The 18,155-nt window shown below is 43.9% G+C and overlaps 2 protein-coding genes across 2 annotated transcripts; both read right to left on the bottom strand.

Moving 5' to 3' along the window:
- Nucleotides 1-1,927: 1,927 nt before the first annotated feature.
- On the bottom strand, nt 1,928-4,380 carry LOC136355947 (uncharacterized). The gene is made up of 2 exons (XM_066309254.1): nt 2,577-4,380; nt 1,928-2,256 (listed from the first exon to the last, which is right to left on the bottom strand). The coding sequence occupies exons 1-2, from the start codon at nt 3,736-3,738 to the stop codon at nt 2,243-2,245; spliced, it is 1,176 nt and encodes a 391-aa protein (XP_066165351.1). The 5' UTR covers nt 3,739-4,380; the 3' UTR covers nt 1,928-2,242.
- Nucleotides 4,381-6,575: 2,195 nt separating this feature from the next.
- On the bottom strand, nt 6,576-12,610 carry LOC4336928 (galacturonokinase). The gene is made up of 14 exons (XM_015781287.2): nt 12,467-12,610; nt 11,323-11,436; nt 10,296-10,367; nt 9,987-10,030; nt 9,614-9,722; nt 9,472-9,537; nt 9,047-9,126; nt 8,723-8,822; nt 8,252-8,427; nt 8,067-8,107; nt 7,958-7,986; nt 7,798-7,867; nt 7,252-7,341; nt 6,576-7,170 (listed from the first exon to the last, which is right to left on the bottom strand). Exons 1-14 carry the CDS (start codon nt 12,521-12,523, stop codon nt 6,926-6,928), a joined length of 1,293 nt encoding a protein of 430 aa, XP_015636773.1. The 5' UTR covers nt 12,524-12,610; the 3' UTR covers nt 6,576-6,925.
- Between the last annotated feature and the right edge of the window lie 5,545 nt (nt 12,611-18,155).

The raw sequence follows: 18,155 nt of genomic DNA on the forward strand, positions 1-18,155 counted from the left end.
ACTTATATACCGGTCAGAGATGGGTTATCTGTGACGGGTGTTTCATCCGTCACAGGTGATTTTGTCATCAGTGACCACTAATCACTGACCAAGACCAAACCCGTCAAAGGTGAGGGTTTGGGCCCGTCAGAGATGACCTAGTCCGGCGTAGTGTCAACCCATACAAGGATTTCTTGAGTTTACATACTTTTCCAACTGTCTAGCTATTCCCAAATCCTGGAGGGATCTCCATGTAGACCTCCTCATGTAAATCACCATGGAGAAATGCATTTTTCACATCAAGCTGATGAAGGGGCCACCCAAAGTTCACCGCACAAGATACCAAAGCTCTCACTGTACCCATTTTTGCCACCGGTGCAAATGTCTCATCATAGTCAATTCCATATGTTTGACTGTAGCCTTTTGCAACTAACCTTGCTTTATACCTATCCACCTTCCCTTCAGGGGTTTGCTTCACTGTAAAGACCCACTTACATCCCACTGCCCTTTTTTCTGGTGGAAGTTTTACAAGTTCCCAAGTCTTATTCTTCACAAGGTCATTCAACTCTTCTTTCATTGCATCTTTCCACTTTGGATCCTGCTTTGCACACTTCCAATCCTTTGGTATAGGCACTGTCTGTAATGATGCAATAAATGTTTTGTATGCTGGTGAAACATGAGAATATGTGATATAGTTTGCAATGTCATGCATAGAACTAAGATGCTCAAAACCAAGACGTATAGGAGGTCTACCAGCATTGGATCTAGTCTCTCTACGTTGTGCAAGAGGTAATTCTACATGTTCAAGAGTTGGAGAAGTATTACCAATTGTCTCAAGAGAAGCCAAGGAGGCTGGAGGAGAGAGACTCTGGGAGGATTCAGGGACTGGACATTTTGGGTGTGGTAACTCTTCAATTTGACTTTGCACTAACCCTTTTCTTTTCTCCCCCTGACTATCAAACCGCCTCCTTTGGTAAACTAGCACATCCTTTTGTTTCACCCTTTCGGCTCCCTCCATAGGACATGGAATTGTCCCAACAACTACTTCTCCTTCTTCTCCATCCTCTTCATGAGGGACCATTTCTCTATCCTCATCTTGTGTATCTTCAATGACTTCCACTACTTCTTTACTCGCATCATCAATAGAACATGGTATTGATCCAATCACTATTGCCTCTCCATTCTTGTCACCAACATTTTTTTCATGTATGTCACCTCTCTCTCTCTCTCCCCCTCTCGACTATCAACCTCCATGACAGTCGAGAATTCCTCAAGAAATTGGTCAAGATCTCCTTTACTTTTATAATAGGGCTCAAACTCACGAAATGTCACATCCATACTCACAAACAGTCTTCTCTCAATGGGATCCCAACATTTATACCCCTTCTGACTCGAAGCATAGCCAACAAACACACACTTTACTGCATGAGGATCTAACTTGCCAACAGAAGGTCGGTGATCTCGCACAAAACAAACACAGCCAAACACCTTTGGAGGAACCTTGAACTCTCGCTTACCCAATAACAGTTCGGCAGGAGACTTCATACCAAGTATTCTGGAAGGCATGCGATTGATAAGATATGCTGCTGTCATCACAGCCTCACTCCATAGATACTTTGGTACATTCATCTGGAACATCAGAGATCTTGCCACTTCTAGCAAATGCCGATTCTTTCTCTCAGCTACACCATTTTGAGGAGGGGTGCCAGGACAAGTAGTCTGGTGAATAATCCCCTCATCTGAGACATATGACACAAATTCATTATTGATATATTCTGTTCCATTATCAGTCCGAATAATCTTAACTTTTGCATCAAACTGAGTTGTCACTAATTTATGAAAGTCTTGGAAGCAACGAAGGACCTCACTTTTGTGTTTAAGCATATAAATCCAAGTCATACGAGTGTGACAATCAATAAAGGTGACAAACCACTTGAAACCACTCACAGAAGTAACTGGGCATGGTCCCCAAACATCAGAATGTATTAATATGAAGGGCTCACAGTTACGAAGACCAATTCCAACATATGTAGAGCGAGTATGTTTGCCAAGCTCACAAGCATCACACACCAATCTATGCTTATCCACTCTACTAAAGAGGTCTGGATACAACTTACTCAAAATCTCAAAAGATGGATGTCCTAACTGACAGTGAAGCAAACTGATCTCCTTCTCAACATCTCCAACCACCGCAGCTAGTCCCAGTTCCTCATGATTGATGTACCACAACCCATCACGCCTGACTCCAGTCCCAATCCTCCTCCTAGTCCCCTTCTCCTGGAACAGACAAGACTTCTCATCAAATACAACAATGCACTTGAGTTGATCAATAGCCGAGCTAACTGAGAGAAGGTTAACTGGAAAGGAAGGAACATGCAGAACAGAAGACAAGTTCATTGATGATGTGCACTCTACCGACCCTATACCATGAATAGGCTTGGATGTACCATCAGCGATTTGGATAGTTTTAGAGTGGATATAAGGGGTGTATGATGTGAAAGTATTATGCAATCCTGTGACATGCTTTGATGCTCCTGAGTCTATGATCCAATCTATAGGATGTCTATATGTAGATGCAAGTGCCTGTGCCTGAGTACCTTCGCCCACTTGGGCGTAGTTGGCGAAGTTACCAAAGTGAGTGGTGGTGTTAGAGCTCTCATTGGTCTTGTTCTTCTGCCATTCCTCCCATTGTGTCACTTGTTCACCTATTAGGGTAACAGCTTTCCCATCCTCCGTAGCTGCATTGGCCTGAGGAACACCTCTGCCCCTACCACGACCTCCAACACGACCTCCACGATCACCTCCTCTACCACCACGATTTCCCCCAAAACCACCACGGTCTCCTCCAAATCCACCACGAGTTCCACCATGCCCTCCTCGAATCGATCCCCTACCACCAATGTTCCGGGAAGTGGGACAATTGTAGCTCACATGACCCACTTGCCCACAATTGTAGCATTCCCTATTATCAGCTGCAATGTATGCTGATCTTATAGAATTTGTACCTCTCATCAACCTCAATCTCATCTCTTCCTGCACCATTGCTGAAATGGTCTCTTCCATAGTGGGCAATGTAGCTTGGTGGAACATAGCTGCTCTCCTATCCTTAAACTCCTTGTTCAACCCCTTTAAGAAATGAATGACTCTTCGCCTCTGCAGCCATTTATTTCCAATCACAATGTCATCCTCATGTTTCAATTGTAGGGGATCATAGTGATCAAGATCTGCCCATAACTGTTGCAGCTCGCTAGCGTACTCTTGGACTGTTCTCCCCTCTTGCTTCAAATTCTCCACTTTGTTCTGAGCCTCAACCATCATCATTACATTTCCCTCTCCTGAATACATGTTGCTCAGCGTCTTCCATACAACTGCAGCATTCTGGATAGCTTCTATCATCCTGCCAATAGAAGGAGCCACCGAGTTCATCAACCAAGATACCACAGTGGAATTTGTAGTATTCCACGTCCTCCATGCTTGGCTCTCCTTATCAGAAGGTTCTTCACAACTCTCTAGTAAAAAATGATCCACCCCTTTTGCTCTCAACATCAGTTGGGCTCTCCTACACCAACTCAAATAATTTTTGCTCCCCTCCAACCTCAACTCATTTGGCATCAATTCTAGTTTCACTTCAGACACTCCAGCCGCATTCCTAGGACCTATCATGCCCATCTTCAACAAATCCTCTAGCAAACCTTTCATATCACCTTTAGTAACAAGCAAGGAAGTATCCACAACCTCCTTTCCCTCCCCAGAAGACATTTTTTTTCTTCCCTTAGCTTCTTCTTTACCACATTAACAGAGATACAACAAGGACCAGACTTCAATCCCCCATGGCAGATCAAATATTAGCCAAATCAACTAATAGGAGCAACAACACTACTCCTCAGTTTCTCACCAAAACAGAACAGCAGCAATAGCACTACTTCTCAGTTTTCAGCACAGCAGCAAGTACTCAGTTTCTTCCCCAAATCAGCACAGCAGCAGCAAATACAGCAGCAACAGCAAGCCAAGCGCCCACTTCACCTTCTCAAGTAGCAGCAGCACCAACACCTCACCAGCAGCAGCAACAACCTGCTCCTCTGCCACACGCCGTCACCAGCTAGCCCTCTGCACGCGTCGTCGCCGTTGGTGCTCCCTGCCGTCGACACCGTCGCTTCCTCACTCCACGTCCCGCCTTAGCAGCGCTGTCGTCCTGCGCCGGCACAGCGCCGCTTCCTGCCGCGGCCACCAACCGTCTCCGCCGCGTGCGGCCACGCTGGCCTCGCGCGTGCGTCGTCGCGCCGCGCCAACCTCTCCTCGGCCCGCGCCGCTGCGCCGCGCCGCTGCGACCTCGCCAGCTAGGGTTCAACCTCCCCAGTCGCCGGCGACCCGCTCTGATACCATATTATTCAATTTGGGGAATTTTTCTAGGGTTAGCCTACTCAGCTCACCCCTTCCTCATCTATTCTATTAGCATAACACTTTACAGATAGGTCCTTGGTACAATACATATTTACACCAACATGTGCTAACCAACCGATCGATCAGCTCTGATAACCTGCCTTGCTTAGACTCCCTTCGTTAATGCAATCATTGCTCTAGAATAATGCTGCATTTGATTAGCAGTGCTGATTGGTTGGTTAGCACAAATTAGCAGAACTTAGACGTAAAATTTTAAATAAATTTTACAAAACTACAAATACTTATATTAAACCTCTAGTCACATGGACGTTGGAAGGAGAGAAACAATAGAGTCTTCAATCAGCAGCAGAAAACCTAGGTGGAGGTGGTAAGGGCAATGGCCGCTAAGGCAGAGCTCTAGCGGTTAGCCAGATCGGCTGTTCCAGAGTTTGTGTTACAATCCACAGAGGAAAGGTCGCAACAATGGACCGGAGAATAGATTTTAAGTGATCTCTGTATTTCTGTATCCCGTCTTCTTCACTTATTGAATTTTAGATGTAAATAAAGTTTTTTTCCCCCTTAATACGAAGATGCGGTCCTTCCATATTCCCAAAAAACTTATACAAAACCGTTGTGAAAAAAAACTTGAGAAAGTGTATCATGGAACTATAAATTTATAACCAAATTTATCATGAAACAAAATATTTAAGGCAAGATATCGCAAAACGATGACTTTCGAGTTTAGATCATTAGCGTGGTTTTATGATAAAATTAACACATAGTACATAGATTGCGATACATCAAATACACTATTGCAGGCCGGCGCTCCCAACGGTGAGCTCTCCATCCCTCTACTCATTTTTTTTTTCATTTCTCTCTTTTTTTAGTGCCAACTAGGAGTTAGGAGTACACGTGGTTGGTCAAATCTCTACCAGTCATATCATTACCTCGTTAGTACTACATTTGTACTGATTTTAAAATATAAGGAATGTGTTATACGAAAAAAATTTGCAAATATACTTATTTTTTTCAATAATTTATATTTATATACATGAATGAAAAGATTGTGCAAAAATATACCCGTCCCGCGAAATAAAAATGCGGGACCACGGCGGTTCCGCAGATTCAAAACACGGGAGCGACGATCCCGTGGGACGACCGCGAGACCATCAAGTTCCCGCAGCTCCAAAACGTGGAACCGCGACGGTCCCGTGGCGCCAAAACGCAGAACCGCGGTGGCCAGCCATTTCGGCACTGCGTAGTACTGTTTGTACACCGTTTTGATACTGTTCAAGGGCTGTTTGGAACTGTTCATGCGCTGGTGCCGCGTCTCCATTGTGCGGAACGGAGACTGGAATTGTGTAAAACAGTACCGAAACAGTGTCGGGTACAGTGTCACGTAGTAAAAATATGCTGGTGCCACGGTTCCGCACGCCAGCGCTGCGGAAGTGAGCCGGTTCCGCGTTCCCGGCTCTGGTCCCGCAGCCTCGTTCCGCGCGAGCGCCTCGGCCGTCTGCTCGGCGCCGCCACCTCGTGCTTTAGTTGCGCTCCCGCGGAACCGACCCGCGGATTAGGGATATTTTCACAAATTCTTCACTCTAGCGTATGTAAACGTAATTTTTTTATAAAAAAATAGATATTTTCAAATTTTATTCCGTGTTATACCTTAGTTTCATGCTCCTTCACAACTTTTAGCCCTCAAGGTTTATCCTAAAATATAACAACTTGTTCATCAACGTTCTCTTCTTAATAAATCACAATCCTCCATCATTTAATTTTCTCACCTACCTCCACTTTTCAACCAATCACAACATTCTTCTATTTAATTCTATCTATTTTATTAATACATGTGTTCAACCTTAAAAATCTTTATATTCTGTAACGGGGAACGGAGGGAGTAGTTAAGAAACATAAGTTGGACTTTTCCTATGTTTCCAAACTACCATGTCTCAGCCCCTCTATTCCAGATTTCTAACCCTTTGCTTGTAACATTGGTGGGCTAAGCTTATGCGCTATCATCTCACGTTGGGCTTATGCGCTATCAATTTTTTCTCTGCTTATTACGTTCTGACCATGGAACATGTTTGGGAATACCAACTGAAAAAAAATCCTCGCGAAAGAAATATGGACTGAAAAATAACAAGTGCACCATCAAATTAGTGGCAAGAACGATAACGCCTTTTCATCATCGGTGCAATGCAATCGTAGTCATCATGTAATAGTACATATCTACGTCGCTGCTTATTGCTGAGATATTTATCAAAAATTGATCATCAATTGGTTCTACACATACACGGACAAAAGCTGGCACTCTGTAGTCTGTACCCGTATACACACGGACAGTTCGTACCTATACCATTACCATTACACCCACTCTCAAGTCTCAACTGGAACTAGCCAAGCTCCGTACGCGTAAACCGGGGGAGCTCGCCGCGCCGAGGCCCAAGCGACCACCGTCCATCCTTGCACGCCGGCGTCGCCACGACGCCACCGCCTTCGCGGCGCGCCGGGCACGGCAATGCGAGGCTGCTCCGGCGAGACCGGCAGAACGGCGGTGGGCGGTGAGCTATATGACGCGGGCGCCGTCACCGGGCTCGCAGACCAGCACGCGGCGGCCCGGCGGGATCTTGCTCACCAGCTCCGGCTGCGCCTTCTCGTACTCGGCCCGGACGAACGCCGCCGCCGCCTCCGCGTGGCCGCTCTCCACGACGGCGAGGCAGCAGCCTCTGAAGCCGGCGCCGCTGAACCGCGCGCCGAGGACGCCGGGTGCCTTGAGGAGGATCTCGTACAGCTGGATCATCTCCTTGCTCCCTGCCAATTTGTGAGAGCAAGCAGCCATTGAGTTTTTAGTGATGGTTATTATCTCAGATGTCTAACGTGCGATCGACATACCGCATTCATAGTTCAGTATGGAGCTGCGACCAGATGCAGAGATCAGCTGGCCAAACTCACGAAGATCTCCACGAGCCCACGCATCTCTTCCTGAACACAGAGTATCCGGATATTGTTATACTATAATATGTCATTGCACTTTCAGTTCAAATTTGGTAAAGATGCAGGTTCGAAGAATATATGTACTCTACTAAGCATTTTGATTCCTAAGATGACAACTCAATATGTTGATTCCTCGTGCGTATTGGAACACAAGAAAGAATATCATAATCTTGCCTCTTTCTTTTGCATATATGGCTTTAAGTTAAGTCACAACGAATGCCAAATTTTAGTAGTAAAGGCAGTTCATCTATGGAGACAATAGAGGTAGCAGAAGTGTGCAAATATAGTTCTTCATGATGTAAGGTCTACAGCAAGTAGTACAATCGCTAATTATTACGTAATTTGCTATTTGTGTTCATGAAAGTACATATGCATCGAGTAGAAATTTAAATGAGTGGACCAAATACTAAAAGAGCGCACGGAAAAATATTTGGTTGTGCTCACCCTTGACAACTCGCTTCATCTCAGAGAAGTAGTGCTCAGCTCTCCTAGCGAGATTTTCTTCTAATATACACTGCAAGAAAAGAGTGTGATGGAATGTATTCAGATTCAAAATATGGTACAAGTAAGAAAATATTTTAAGAGAGAGAATTCAAATGACAACCTTCTGAGCCTCGTATATGGCTGGGTTAACTGTGTTAGAAGAAAACAAAATGGTATCAACCTTAAATTTTAGAGTTGGTCATAACAAAAAGTACATATAAATAGTTTACCATTACGAAGAATACTTGATGCATCTTCACAGCCTGAAGCACTGGGAATTCAAACAACAAAATGATAATTGAAATTGGGTATGTTCTGAACAAAAAATCTGCCAACATCCATCATAGACGAATCTGCAAACTGAACAAGATGCATATTTGCCTGACAGAATTTGTTATACTCAAACAAAGCTCACCATAAAAGAGCACGGGCAGCCTCTTTGCACTCAAAAACTCGCGTATTATATCCACTCTTCTTCGGTAGGTTATGTTGCAGCCCTGAAAAGGCTAACAAAATCTTGAATGGTAGTTCTCCTTGACATTGCTGACTTTTACTCAACACTGAGAAGTAGACGTAGGAATGTGTGGCGGTCTACTCAAGCAAAGAGAGTCTCAGTCACTATAAATGCTAACAGAGAGCATTGAAGTGCACATTTTCTAAAACTATGCGCAATGAAACCACAAAACAAAGAAAGAATTGTCGAGAAGGATTGAAATAATTATATGGACCCAATGCAATATCATAAAAAATGAACTTGTGTGAATAAAAAAAAGCCTTTTTTACAGAAAAAATGATATACCAGTCTCAAAACTTTGAAAAAACAGAAGTCATACTGAATATATTACTAAAATAGTAGACTTTCAGAAAATACAAGGGAAAGTACTACCTTGCAGTCCATGAAGGTGAGATAGCCATACCGTGAGAGCAAAATAGCTGATGGATCCAGAATACCATTTTCAAGACCCAAATATTTATTTTCGATGGACCTGACAAATAGGGATATGAAATTAAGAACTCTGCTAGTGACCATGACTCAATGAGCTAATAAATCTTATGTAGCAATATTTGATTGTTGCTTTAGAACATGGCAATAGTAGATAGTTGTGGGGACTTCAACATAGATACTTGAAATTAGAACTGTTCTGGATCCCATGTATGAATTCATAATGTTAGTCCACATGGAATGCTTACTAAAAGGAAACAAACTCACTTGTCCAACTGAATGTTGTCCACTGGTGATACAACCAGATCATTCACATTTTCTAAAGCCATCAAATAGGCAATCCCGACCTGATGAGGAGCATACAGAAATAGGCATTTGATGATCACATAACTAACCAAAGTATCAATTATATTAATAATTCTTTTGAGAACCTAGAGTAAGAACTGGAAGTTTCTGTCCTTGTTATGGTGAGCTGAAGGTTTAGAAGATACTAGTACAAAGTTAGTAGCTTCACAAATTTGCTTTGAACTCCAAGTCAAATGTGAGCCAAGTATATGTCATGATTATGAAATACTGCATATTCGATTCACAACTAGGTTGGCACTAAACTCATATTTCCAGTTTTCTACATATTACAGATGATTGTGCCAGCAATTTTAACTCAAATATACATGACATATCAGTTAGCTTACTGCTGCAGATGAACTGAGCCCTGAACTGTCAAGTCCTTTCACACCAGAAATATATCCTATAATACCCTACAAGAAGTCATCTGTCAATATTATTTAAAGCATAAGATATTCTGGACTTTGAATTATTAAATGTAAAAGTCACCTTCTTGAGATCATATCCAAAATTTTGCAGGGCATAAACAGCACCTCTTGCATAGCTCTCCCAGTTTATGTTTTCTGGGTTTTCAATGGGCTTTTGCAAGTCATCAACTCTGTTGAAGTGGTGAAACACGTAAACGAGTGTCGTCTAATTTAACAAAGCGAGGATTTAGTGATGGAAACACAGCTATAACAAAAAGGGTGAACAGAACAATGAGAAATAGGTGAGGCAGCACGTCTATTGGAAAAAAAAAAAAGGCTAACAGAGATTTGAAAAAAAAAGTGCATTTTGTCAAAGTTGCGCATGGATGAATCAGCTGGCTATGCTATTTGATGTTAACCAAGAACACCAAAACATGGTGCAACCGCAAACATACCTGAATCGTATCACACCTTCGAATTGACCAGATTGGAGTGAAATCTGTAAAACAAACCAGAGGATTACCAGTGTTATATATAAGCATATTTTTTTATGACAGGATGGATAATGTGAGTGAGTCAGCGTGTAGAAATTATCATTTGAATGGAGACAATATGTTCTGATTGATGTATATTCAGAAAAGGTAGGAGAAAGAAAGGGGAAAAGGGGCAATTAAGGGAGGATGGTATGTTATTTTGGCACAAAGAACTTAACTTGGAATTTCAGGGGAGCATACAGATAAAAGTGTTTAAGCACAATAACTCACCTCGGCATCATCAGAGGCCACAAAACCGAGAAGTACACCATAATTAATGGTCATAGCTGTGACAGTTCCACCCTGCCGTAATGCAGAACAGAATAGAAGTTAGCCAACCACCATATCCCTTGCAGAGGTTCTTTTGAATTGAAGTCAACCCATGATATTTGTAACAATAAGGTGTTCATGGGAACACATTTCCATAAATACCCAACTAATATAGCTCTCCTTGAAGTGAATTATTTAACATTAGAGGGTATCCAGCAATTTTTGAAATGATAAAACTAATTCATTACCTTAGGTAGAGTATAACCTAAGGTAGATACCGCCAACAACAGGTTAAGAACTGGTAAAAAAAATAGTTACTGCAAGGATGTTTGTGTTGATTCTAGTCAGTTAGAGATGGTGATGATCCAATATACAGAACTTTTCTCTTACTGCTGACTGATTTAATATGTTATGACCTGAAAATTTATTCCCACGAAACTAAGTAAATTAGCAGTTTATGCAACTTCCACCCTTTTAAAGAATTACTACGTGTGCTGCTCAGAAATAAAGAGAAATTGAATTCCACCAATATTGATGGATCTGCTTTGTAACTCAAATAAACTCAGGTTTACAGACTTAATCCAAAGACTCTCCAAATACAAACCCAAGTGGGAGCTTTATTCTATTTGTAGGAAAAATCACCACCACTATGCTAGTGCTAATATATTTCCAACATTTGCAGAGGAAAATTCTTATAGCTAGGTTTATTGTCAAGTACTTAACACTCCCCCTGAAAATCATCAAGGTCTCATCAACTCATTCCACACATGTATAGAACAGTCCAATTATGTCACATTTATGCGGCGACGATATGACATTAAAGCACATGCCATTTATGCTACATTGCTGCCTGACTATACACATATACAAATTTAATATAAGAACACATTAAAATAATTTGCAAACATACAGTTTATACAACAGTCTTAACAGTGGGTCACTCTTCTGAAAAATGAAAACATCAAGGACATAATATCTACAAAGTTACCTGATGATCGATGTGAGCCCCCAGAGGGCAAATCCTGTAGGGGCAAGCAACCACCCTGACCTCTCCTGCACCCCTTCCACTAATCTCCACTACCTTTGCTCGAACAACATCAAGCTGCATCATCAGAAACAATTGAGAAGGATAAGATGACCATACATAACAGGATGAACCTAGTTGAGTACTCTAAGCTACTCCTATCATAGATGTATAGTAACGTGTAAGTTCAACAATGTAGTTAAAAGAAAATAAAAGGATATTCAAGGCCATGCAACTTTCACTAGAGCAATTTAAATTCCGCATGTCAGATTGGTTATATCAAAACTCGAGCTGATAGGAGAAAAACTCATTGCTCCTTGGCTAGAACTATCTTCAAGACTCATTGGGCTAAACATGGTCTCATGCTGCTGGAACACCAGAAAAGATTCAGATTTAGTTGGGAGCAGATGACTTGTCAAAAAAAAATACAGCTGTTTGAAAACTACAGCACATTGTATCGTATCCTGAAGCCATCCACATCACTACATAGTCCAAAAGCATAGTGCACATCCACCCCTTCCCTCTTCGACACATCATCAGAAAGCACAAGCAAAGGTACCACATTATCTTATCCCAAAATTCACATCAATTCTCAATAAGTGCTAGCATCCATGGACCATGGTTGCCACATCAATTCGAGCTAACATTACCATCTCACGTGTACTGCCAATCCATACTTTCCTCTCTTTTATTATGCACCACCACTCTACCAAACTGAAAAACTAAAATCGATTCCTTTCCAAATAACAACAACAACAACAACAACAACAATAATAATAAAAGAGGTGCATATTTGAATGTTTTTGCAAACATGGTAATTAGATGTAGATTGACCACCAACCAAGCAGTGGGAAAGCAGGTAATTCTACTACACTGTGACGCCGCCATCGATCGATGGCCACGGGGGGTCACCGCCCCGCCGGTGCTGCCGCCGGCGCAGCAATATTTCGCCGGAGAAGTCGCGATCCCCAGCCCCGCAAGCATTCGCCCCCCAAATCAAACAAAGCACTGAAGCAGAAACGCGAAAAATCTACGGGGCCGCGCGGGATCGGAACCACCCGCACCGCTCTACGAGAGCGACCAATGCCACTGGGGCGGGGCACCTTACCTCCCCCTCCGACGGCCACGACGCCGCCCCTCCTCCTCCGCCGCCGGGCGCCACCATTGCTCCTCTCGCCGTCGGCGATCCACCCGCGCCGCGCCGCCGCTGCACGTGCGGCCCGCGAATGAGTGTGCCTTTTGCCTGCCTTCTGCCCCAGCGTGCCGCTTGCACCTCCTGTATTTATTCCTCCGCGCCGCACGATATGACGTGGCACGTTTGTTTACAGGCTTTGTACGTGTCAGGGTAAACAGTACTCTGTTTTTTTTCGCGGGCACACAGCAAACGCATATGCGGATACTGCGCACCACTACACCACTGCACACGTAACACCGAACTTATATTCGTGGATATTAAAAATTTGTATCCTGTTGAATAGGGTCATGCATCCATGACTCCGGTACTACACTAAGTTGTAATCTTTATATTTTGATTTGAGGCATATTGTATATGGTGAACGTAGTTTTTTCTCATGTCTCTTACTAGTGTATTAACTACTTTATATTACATATCTCTTTGATTTTTTTATGATTTTTTCAAGTTTAATTAAATTTATAGGAAATTTTAATAATATCTACAATATCAAATTAGTAGTTTTAATTATTTTGATAATATGTATGTTTTGTGTTGAAAATGTTGTTACATTTTTTTTTTATAAATTCAATCAAACTATAAAAAGTTTAGCTATAAAAAAAATTAAAGCATGACCTATAATATAAAAGAGAGCGATATAAATGTATTCCTAGATAGGATAATTCTGTTACAAAGTTGTTTCTGGTCTTATCTACATAGATCAGAAAGAGTGGTAGTAAACAGTAGGGACAAATCACGTGCATATCCACAAGACCAAATGCAATTAACCCCACCTTTGGAGTGATTCCACTCATGAGCCTTAGTGAGTGGGGTTGGGTTTTGTCCCATTTACGGAGCTGGTTCTCGGTGGAGTACACTTGGGTTGGTGCGATCACCACCACCCAAATCACGGGTCGCTACCTGTCATTGTGTTGGTGTGAGCGCCATGTAATAGTTCCAGCTAGTTTTGACAGAGAAAGTGTCGGTGGTTCCCGTACAACCCGGCTTGGACTGGGTTCGGGAGCTCAGGTAGGTCGGAGCAACGCCGAGCAGCGGCTGGACCGCGCGAGGGGACCGCAAAAACCAGCCGAGGTTTCAGCGGCCTTCCAGTGTAGCCGCCTCGGTTTTCCGTCCTAAAATACAGCACATCCGATCTCATAGTAATTATATTTTTAGAATTAAAATTTATCTAAGGGTGTGTTTAGTTGCAAAGTTTTTTTTTTCAAACTTCCAACTTTCCATCACATCAAACATTTCATACACACACAACTTTTCAGTCACATCGTCTCTAATTTCAACCAAATTCTAAACTTTGGGCCAATCTAAACACAGCCTAAAAAAATTGTCTTAATCCTTCAGAATTGTCCGCGGTGCCAGACTTGTTAATTGTGTGTAGACTTTGCGCTGTCTAAGTGCTATGCGTGTTGCATGTTTGCGCCTCATATAAGCTGGAAAATCCCCAGCCTTTTCGCGTTTATTTTGTTTATTGTTGTATGAACTCATATGATTTCTAGTAAAAAGTTGGGCGCTTTGCGCCTTTTCTCCAAAAAAATTATCTAAAAAATAATTGTTACCATATATTACTAATTGTTCTATCAATCACTTCTCATTCAATTTTTTTTCACATTTTACTCTTAACCACCCTCCTACTCTTACCTATTTCCTCCGTAAAAAAAAAGCCAACATCGTATTAGGATGTAATACATCTTAGTACAACGAATCTGGATAGATATATCCCATCATATTACAAGGTTGTCTTTTTTTTGGGACGGAACGAGTATACAACATAACGAGGTGCATCGTAGTTTTTCTCCTCAAACCTTAGTTATACTAAATAACTTAGAATTACAATGATTTTAGGACATAGATAGCAGCAACTCAGAGTAAGTTTTAAAACTATATTTTATGTCTCAAAATATAAAGTATTTTAAGTGAATATGATAACATTCTATTCCACGAGTCTGAAGAAGTTAGAATGTGTAAAATCCAATAAAAATCCTTTATATTTTGGGATGAATAGGAGTAGTCAACCACTAGCTCTAAAAAAATCTACAGCTAATTTAATAGCCTATATGTACATAGTTTCGTATAGATATGTATTATACCATTAATACTTGACCTATCTATCATACACATGCAATATATTAAAAACTGTAGCATGTTTTTCTTCTCTCTACACATGCAATATATTAAAAACTATAGCATTTTGGCAGGCTCAAGGGTGAGTGGGTGAGAAAGACACTACAGGTGCCAGTTTTATCACTTCCGACATCTATAGTGTTGGCATCTATTTGATGTTTTGTAATAGTGACATGTGCTTGTGGTTAGCTGTCACGCCCTGAAGTTCCCCTTTTTAGCTTTAAAATTTGTTAAATAAATCGCCTAAAGAAATTGTTGAATTAACCTAGAGTTGAATCCTTAATTAATAAATGCAAATAATAATCGGAGCGGACATGTGGAATTTTTCTTGGGTTCTACATGTCAAAATATGCTAACAGGATTTTTAGTGGAATTTTCAGAGCCTTGGAAATAATTTTAACCAATTAAAATTGAGCACAAGCAATATTAAATCCCCCTGGGAAAATCCTTTTTCCCTTTTCTCTTTTCTTTTTCCTCCTTTTTCCTTTTCTTGGGCCGTCGGCCCATTCCTTCCCGCGCCGGCCCGCTTCTCCTCCCCTCCCCAAAGTCCTCCCTCCCTCCCTCTCTCCTTCGGGCGCCGACAGGTGGGGCCCACCTGTCGGTCGTCTCCTACCTCCGACCGTTGGAGCCGGAGCTCCAACCGCCCGCACCGCCGGCGCCCCACCTCGTCCACTCGCCCCACGTCACCGTGCCCACGTCGCCGCTCCCTTCCCCACGCCTTCCCGCCCCGCGTGCGCGGCCCGAGAGGGCGGGATTCGGTTTTGAATCCGTCTCTCTCTCTCTCTCTTTCTTTCTCTCTCTCTCTCTCCCTCCCCCACGTCGCCGGCCAAATCGGGGGGCTTCCCGGCCGTGACCGCCCCTCCCGAGCCCCTATAAAGCTTCCCCGCGTCCCACTCTCCCTTTTCCCTTTTTTGCCGCGTTCTCGCATGCCTTCTACCGCGCCCGCGCCGATCTCCTCTAGCGCCGCCGCCGAGCCAATCCGCCGCCGCCGTTAGCTTCTCCGCCGCCAAAGCTACCTCGGCCGCCGCATCCCCATCCAATCCTGCCGCCGGAACGCCTCTCTCTCCGTGCGCCGGTGAATTTCGCCGCCCTTCCCATCTCCGGCCGGCCACGCTAGCTGCCGTGGGCTTCCTCCCAACCCCTAATTCCTCTCCATTTTCCTCCGTAGGTGCAATCGCCGCCCGTCTGCCCCTCCGCTCGTTGGGTCATCGCCGCCGCCTTCATCCTTCGCGCCGGCCGCCGTGCTCGCCGGTGAGGATCCCCTCTCCTCCCTTTTCCCCTCTCTCTCGTTTGCGCCGCCCCTCTCCACGCACTCGCCGTCGCCTTCGGCCGACGCCGCCGCCTCCCACGCCGCCGCTTCCAGCCGTTGCCTCCGACTCCCGCGCCGCCGCCGATAACCGTGTGCCGCCGCCAGCTCCACGCGCGCCGCTGCCCCATGGCCGGCCGGTCGGCTCGGAGCCGAGCCGAGCCAGGCGCCACCCCCCCTTTGGAGCCGCGGCCGGTGGGACCCGCCTGCCAGCCGCACCCCCTCCCGCCTTGTGCCACTGCCAGTGGGGCCCACGTGCCGGCGCCCCCTCTCTCTCTTGAGCCGCTGACAAGCGGGGCCCACCTGTCGGCGCAGCCGCCCCCCCCTTAGATGACGCCAGCCCTGGGATTTATTGCGCGATAAATTATTTAAGGACTTTTTGTTATAGTAATAAACACAGATAATCTTCTAAAAATTATATCTAATTCATCCGAGCTCCGATTAAGTCCATTCAAGTCTCATTAAATTCATAAAAATGCATAGAATCCATTAAAAATGGTTTTGTTTCCTGTTTCAGTAGTCTTATAGCCTGCTTTGCTTGTGTGCTTTGTTTGTCGCGTAGATTTCGGTCGTTTCGTCGATCCGCGGTTTCTCGAAGAAGTTGTTGTGGTCTCATCAGTGCGAGAGCAAGGTAAGTCATGCTTTACATTTGATCATATTGTACCCAATTTACAAACACCCTGCATTTCTATCAAATGTTGCACTCTTTTACAATGTCATGTGGGATGGGTCCTATTACTCAGCCATACATTGTTTACCTTATGCCATTGATAACTTGGGTATCAAAATGATTAGATGTTGGTTTAGGAAATGCTTAGCCATGCTTAGTTCTACTAGTACACAAAAAGGGAATCTCATTAAAGCATAGACTTTGATTATTGGCAATAGCTTTGGATTAGTGGCACCGTAATGGTGTTGGCTTATTAAAATACACTGCACGGTGGGCTGTGGGTGCATGGTTTGCTAGTTGTGCCCATGGCGATTAAGGACCGGTTCACGGGAAACCCTGGAAGAATTTATCGTACTTACCACAAGCCAGCGTGGGCAACGGCTGGACTTGTAGTGTAGCTTTTCTCTAGCCGACGTACCCAGGCGAGGGTGGGCGTGATAGAGTTGGGTCGGCCGGGGTGTCCGGTTGATCGGCTTCCGAATTCACTGCGGCACGAAAGGGGGGCTGCCCGTTGCCTGCTGGGGGCGGGGGCGAACCCTAAGGTGTGGTGCGATCGGTTAGAGGGGGTTATGCGAAGGGTCCTGTCACGGCCTCTTTCCGGTATGTCGTGGTAGCATGTCGGCGCACGGGAACGTGTCGTGGGGCTGTGTCTTGTGGGTACAGTTGTACACCTCTGATCAGAGTAAAACTATTCGAATAGCCGTGCCCGCGGTTATGGGCGGTCGACCAGATTCACCGTGATTAGTCTCACCCCCTAGTTTAGCTTAATGAGCTGGTGTAGTTCAGGTGGTTGGTTGGGCCTGTTACAACGTGATGTAGCGTTGGACAGTGACTGGTTAATATTACTTAATTACTACAACTGTTTTTACTGTTTTCAACTACTGGTTTTAAATGCCTGCTTTATGCAAATGAACCTCGTAGCCTCCTTTGGTTATATCCTGCATCATACCTCCTCTTCCGGTATGACTTGCTGAGTACAGTGGGTAGTACTCAGTCTTGCTCTCTTTTCCCCCACAACAGAGTTGAAGTTCTTCTCAGTTGGAGCCGTCTCAGAGAGGTTGGTTCCGTCGCTGCCGTCAAGGATTGCCTGTGGAATGGAGTCGCCCCGCTGCTCAAGTCAAGCTTCCCGGTTTAGCTCGCTTTTATCTTTTCCGCTGCATTTGTAATCTTTTATATTTTTGTAAGACGTGGATCTGTATGTCAACAATTGTCGTTTGTGTACCCTGGCTGGTTCTGGACAGGGGTTTAATACACATTCAGCTTAGAAATTCTGGTTCGTGAATTTCTGGGCGTGACATTAGCTTAATTACAACCTGCTATTTTACTTGCTTTTATTTACGAATTTAAATATGCATTTATCTATATTCATCAGTTATTGTATTCTAGAACGAAAGGATACTAATTAGCCATGTTTTGTGTCATGTTCTTTTTTTCAACTTACTCATTACATTGTTACTGCAGAATCTCCGTATTTATAGAAATACGGTATCAGAGAGCTTCCCTCTGTGACA

This window comes from Oryza sativa, chromosome 4 (genome assembly GCF_034140825.1).
Source record: "Oryza sativa Japonica Group chromosome 4, ASM3414082v1".
Lineage (NCBI taxonomy): Eukaryota > Viridiplantae > Streptophyta > Magnoliopsida > Poales > Poaceae > Oryza > Oryza sativa.

Bases quoted from the DNA above. Each gene is read 5' to 3' on its own strand.
- LOC136355947 (XM_066309254.1), bottom strand. From the start codon at position 3,738: ATGTCTTCTGGGGAGGGAAAGGAGGTTGTGGATACTTCCTTGCTTGTT.
- LOC4336928 (XM_015781287.2), bottom strand. From the start codon at position 12,523: ATGGTGGCGCCCGGCGGCGGAGGAGGAGGGGCGGCGTCGTGGCCGTCG. The intron at 10,031-10,295 runs GTGAGTTATTGT...TTTGTTTTACAG, and splicing joins TGGCCTCTGATGATGCCGAG to ATTTCACTCCAATCTGGTCA. The intron at 9,538-9,613 runs GTGACTTTTACA...GACTTCTTGTAG, and splicing joins TTGGATATGATCTCAAGAAG to GGTATTATAGGATATATTTC.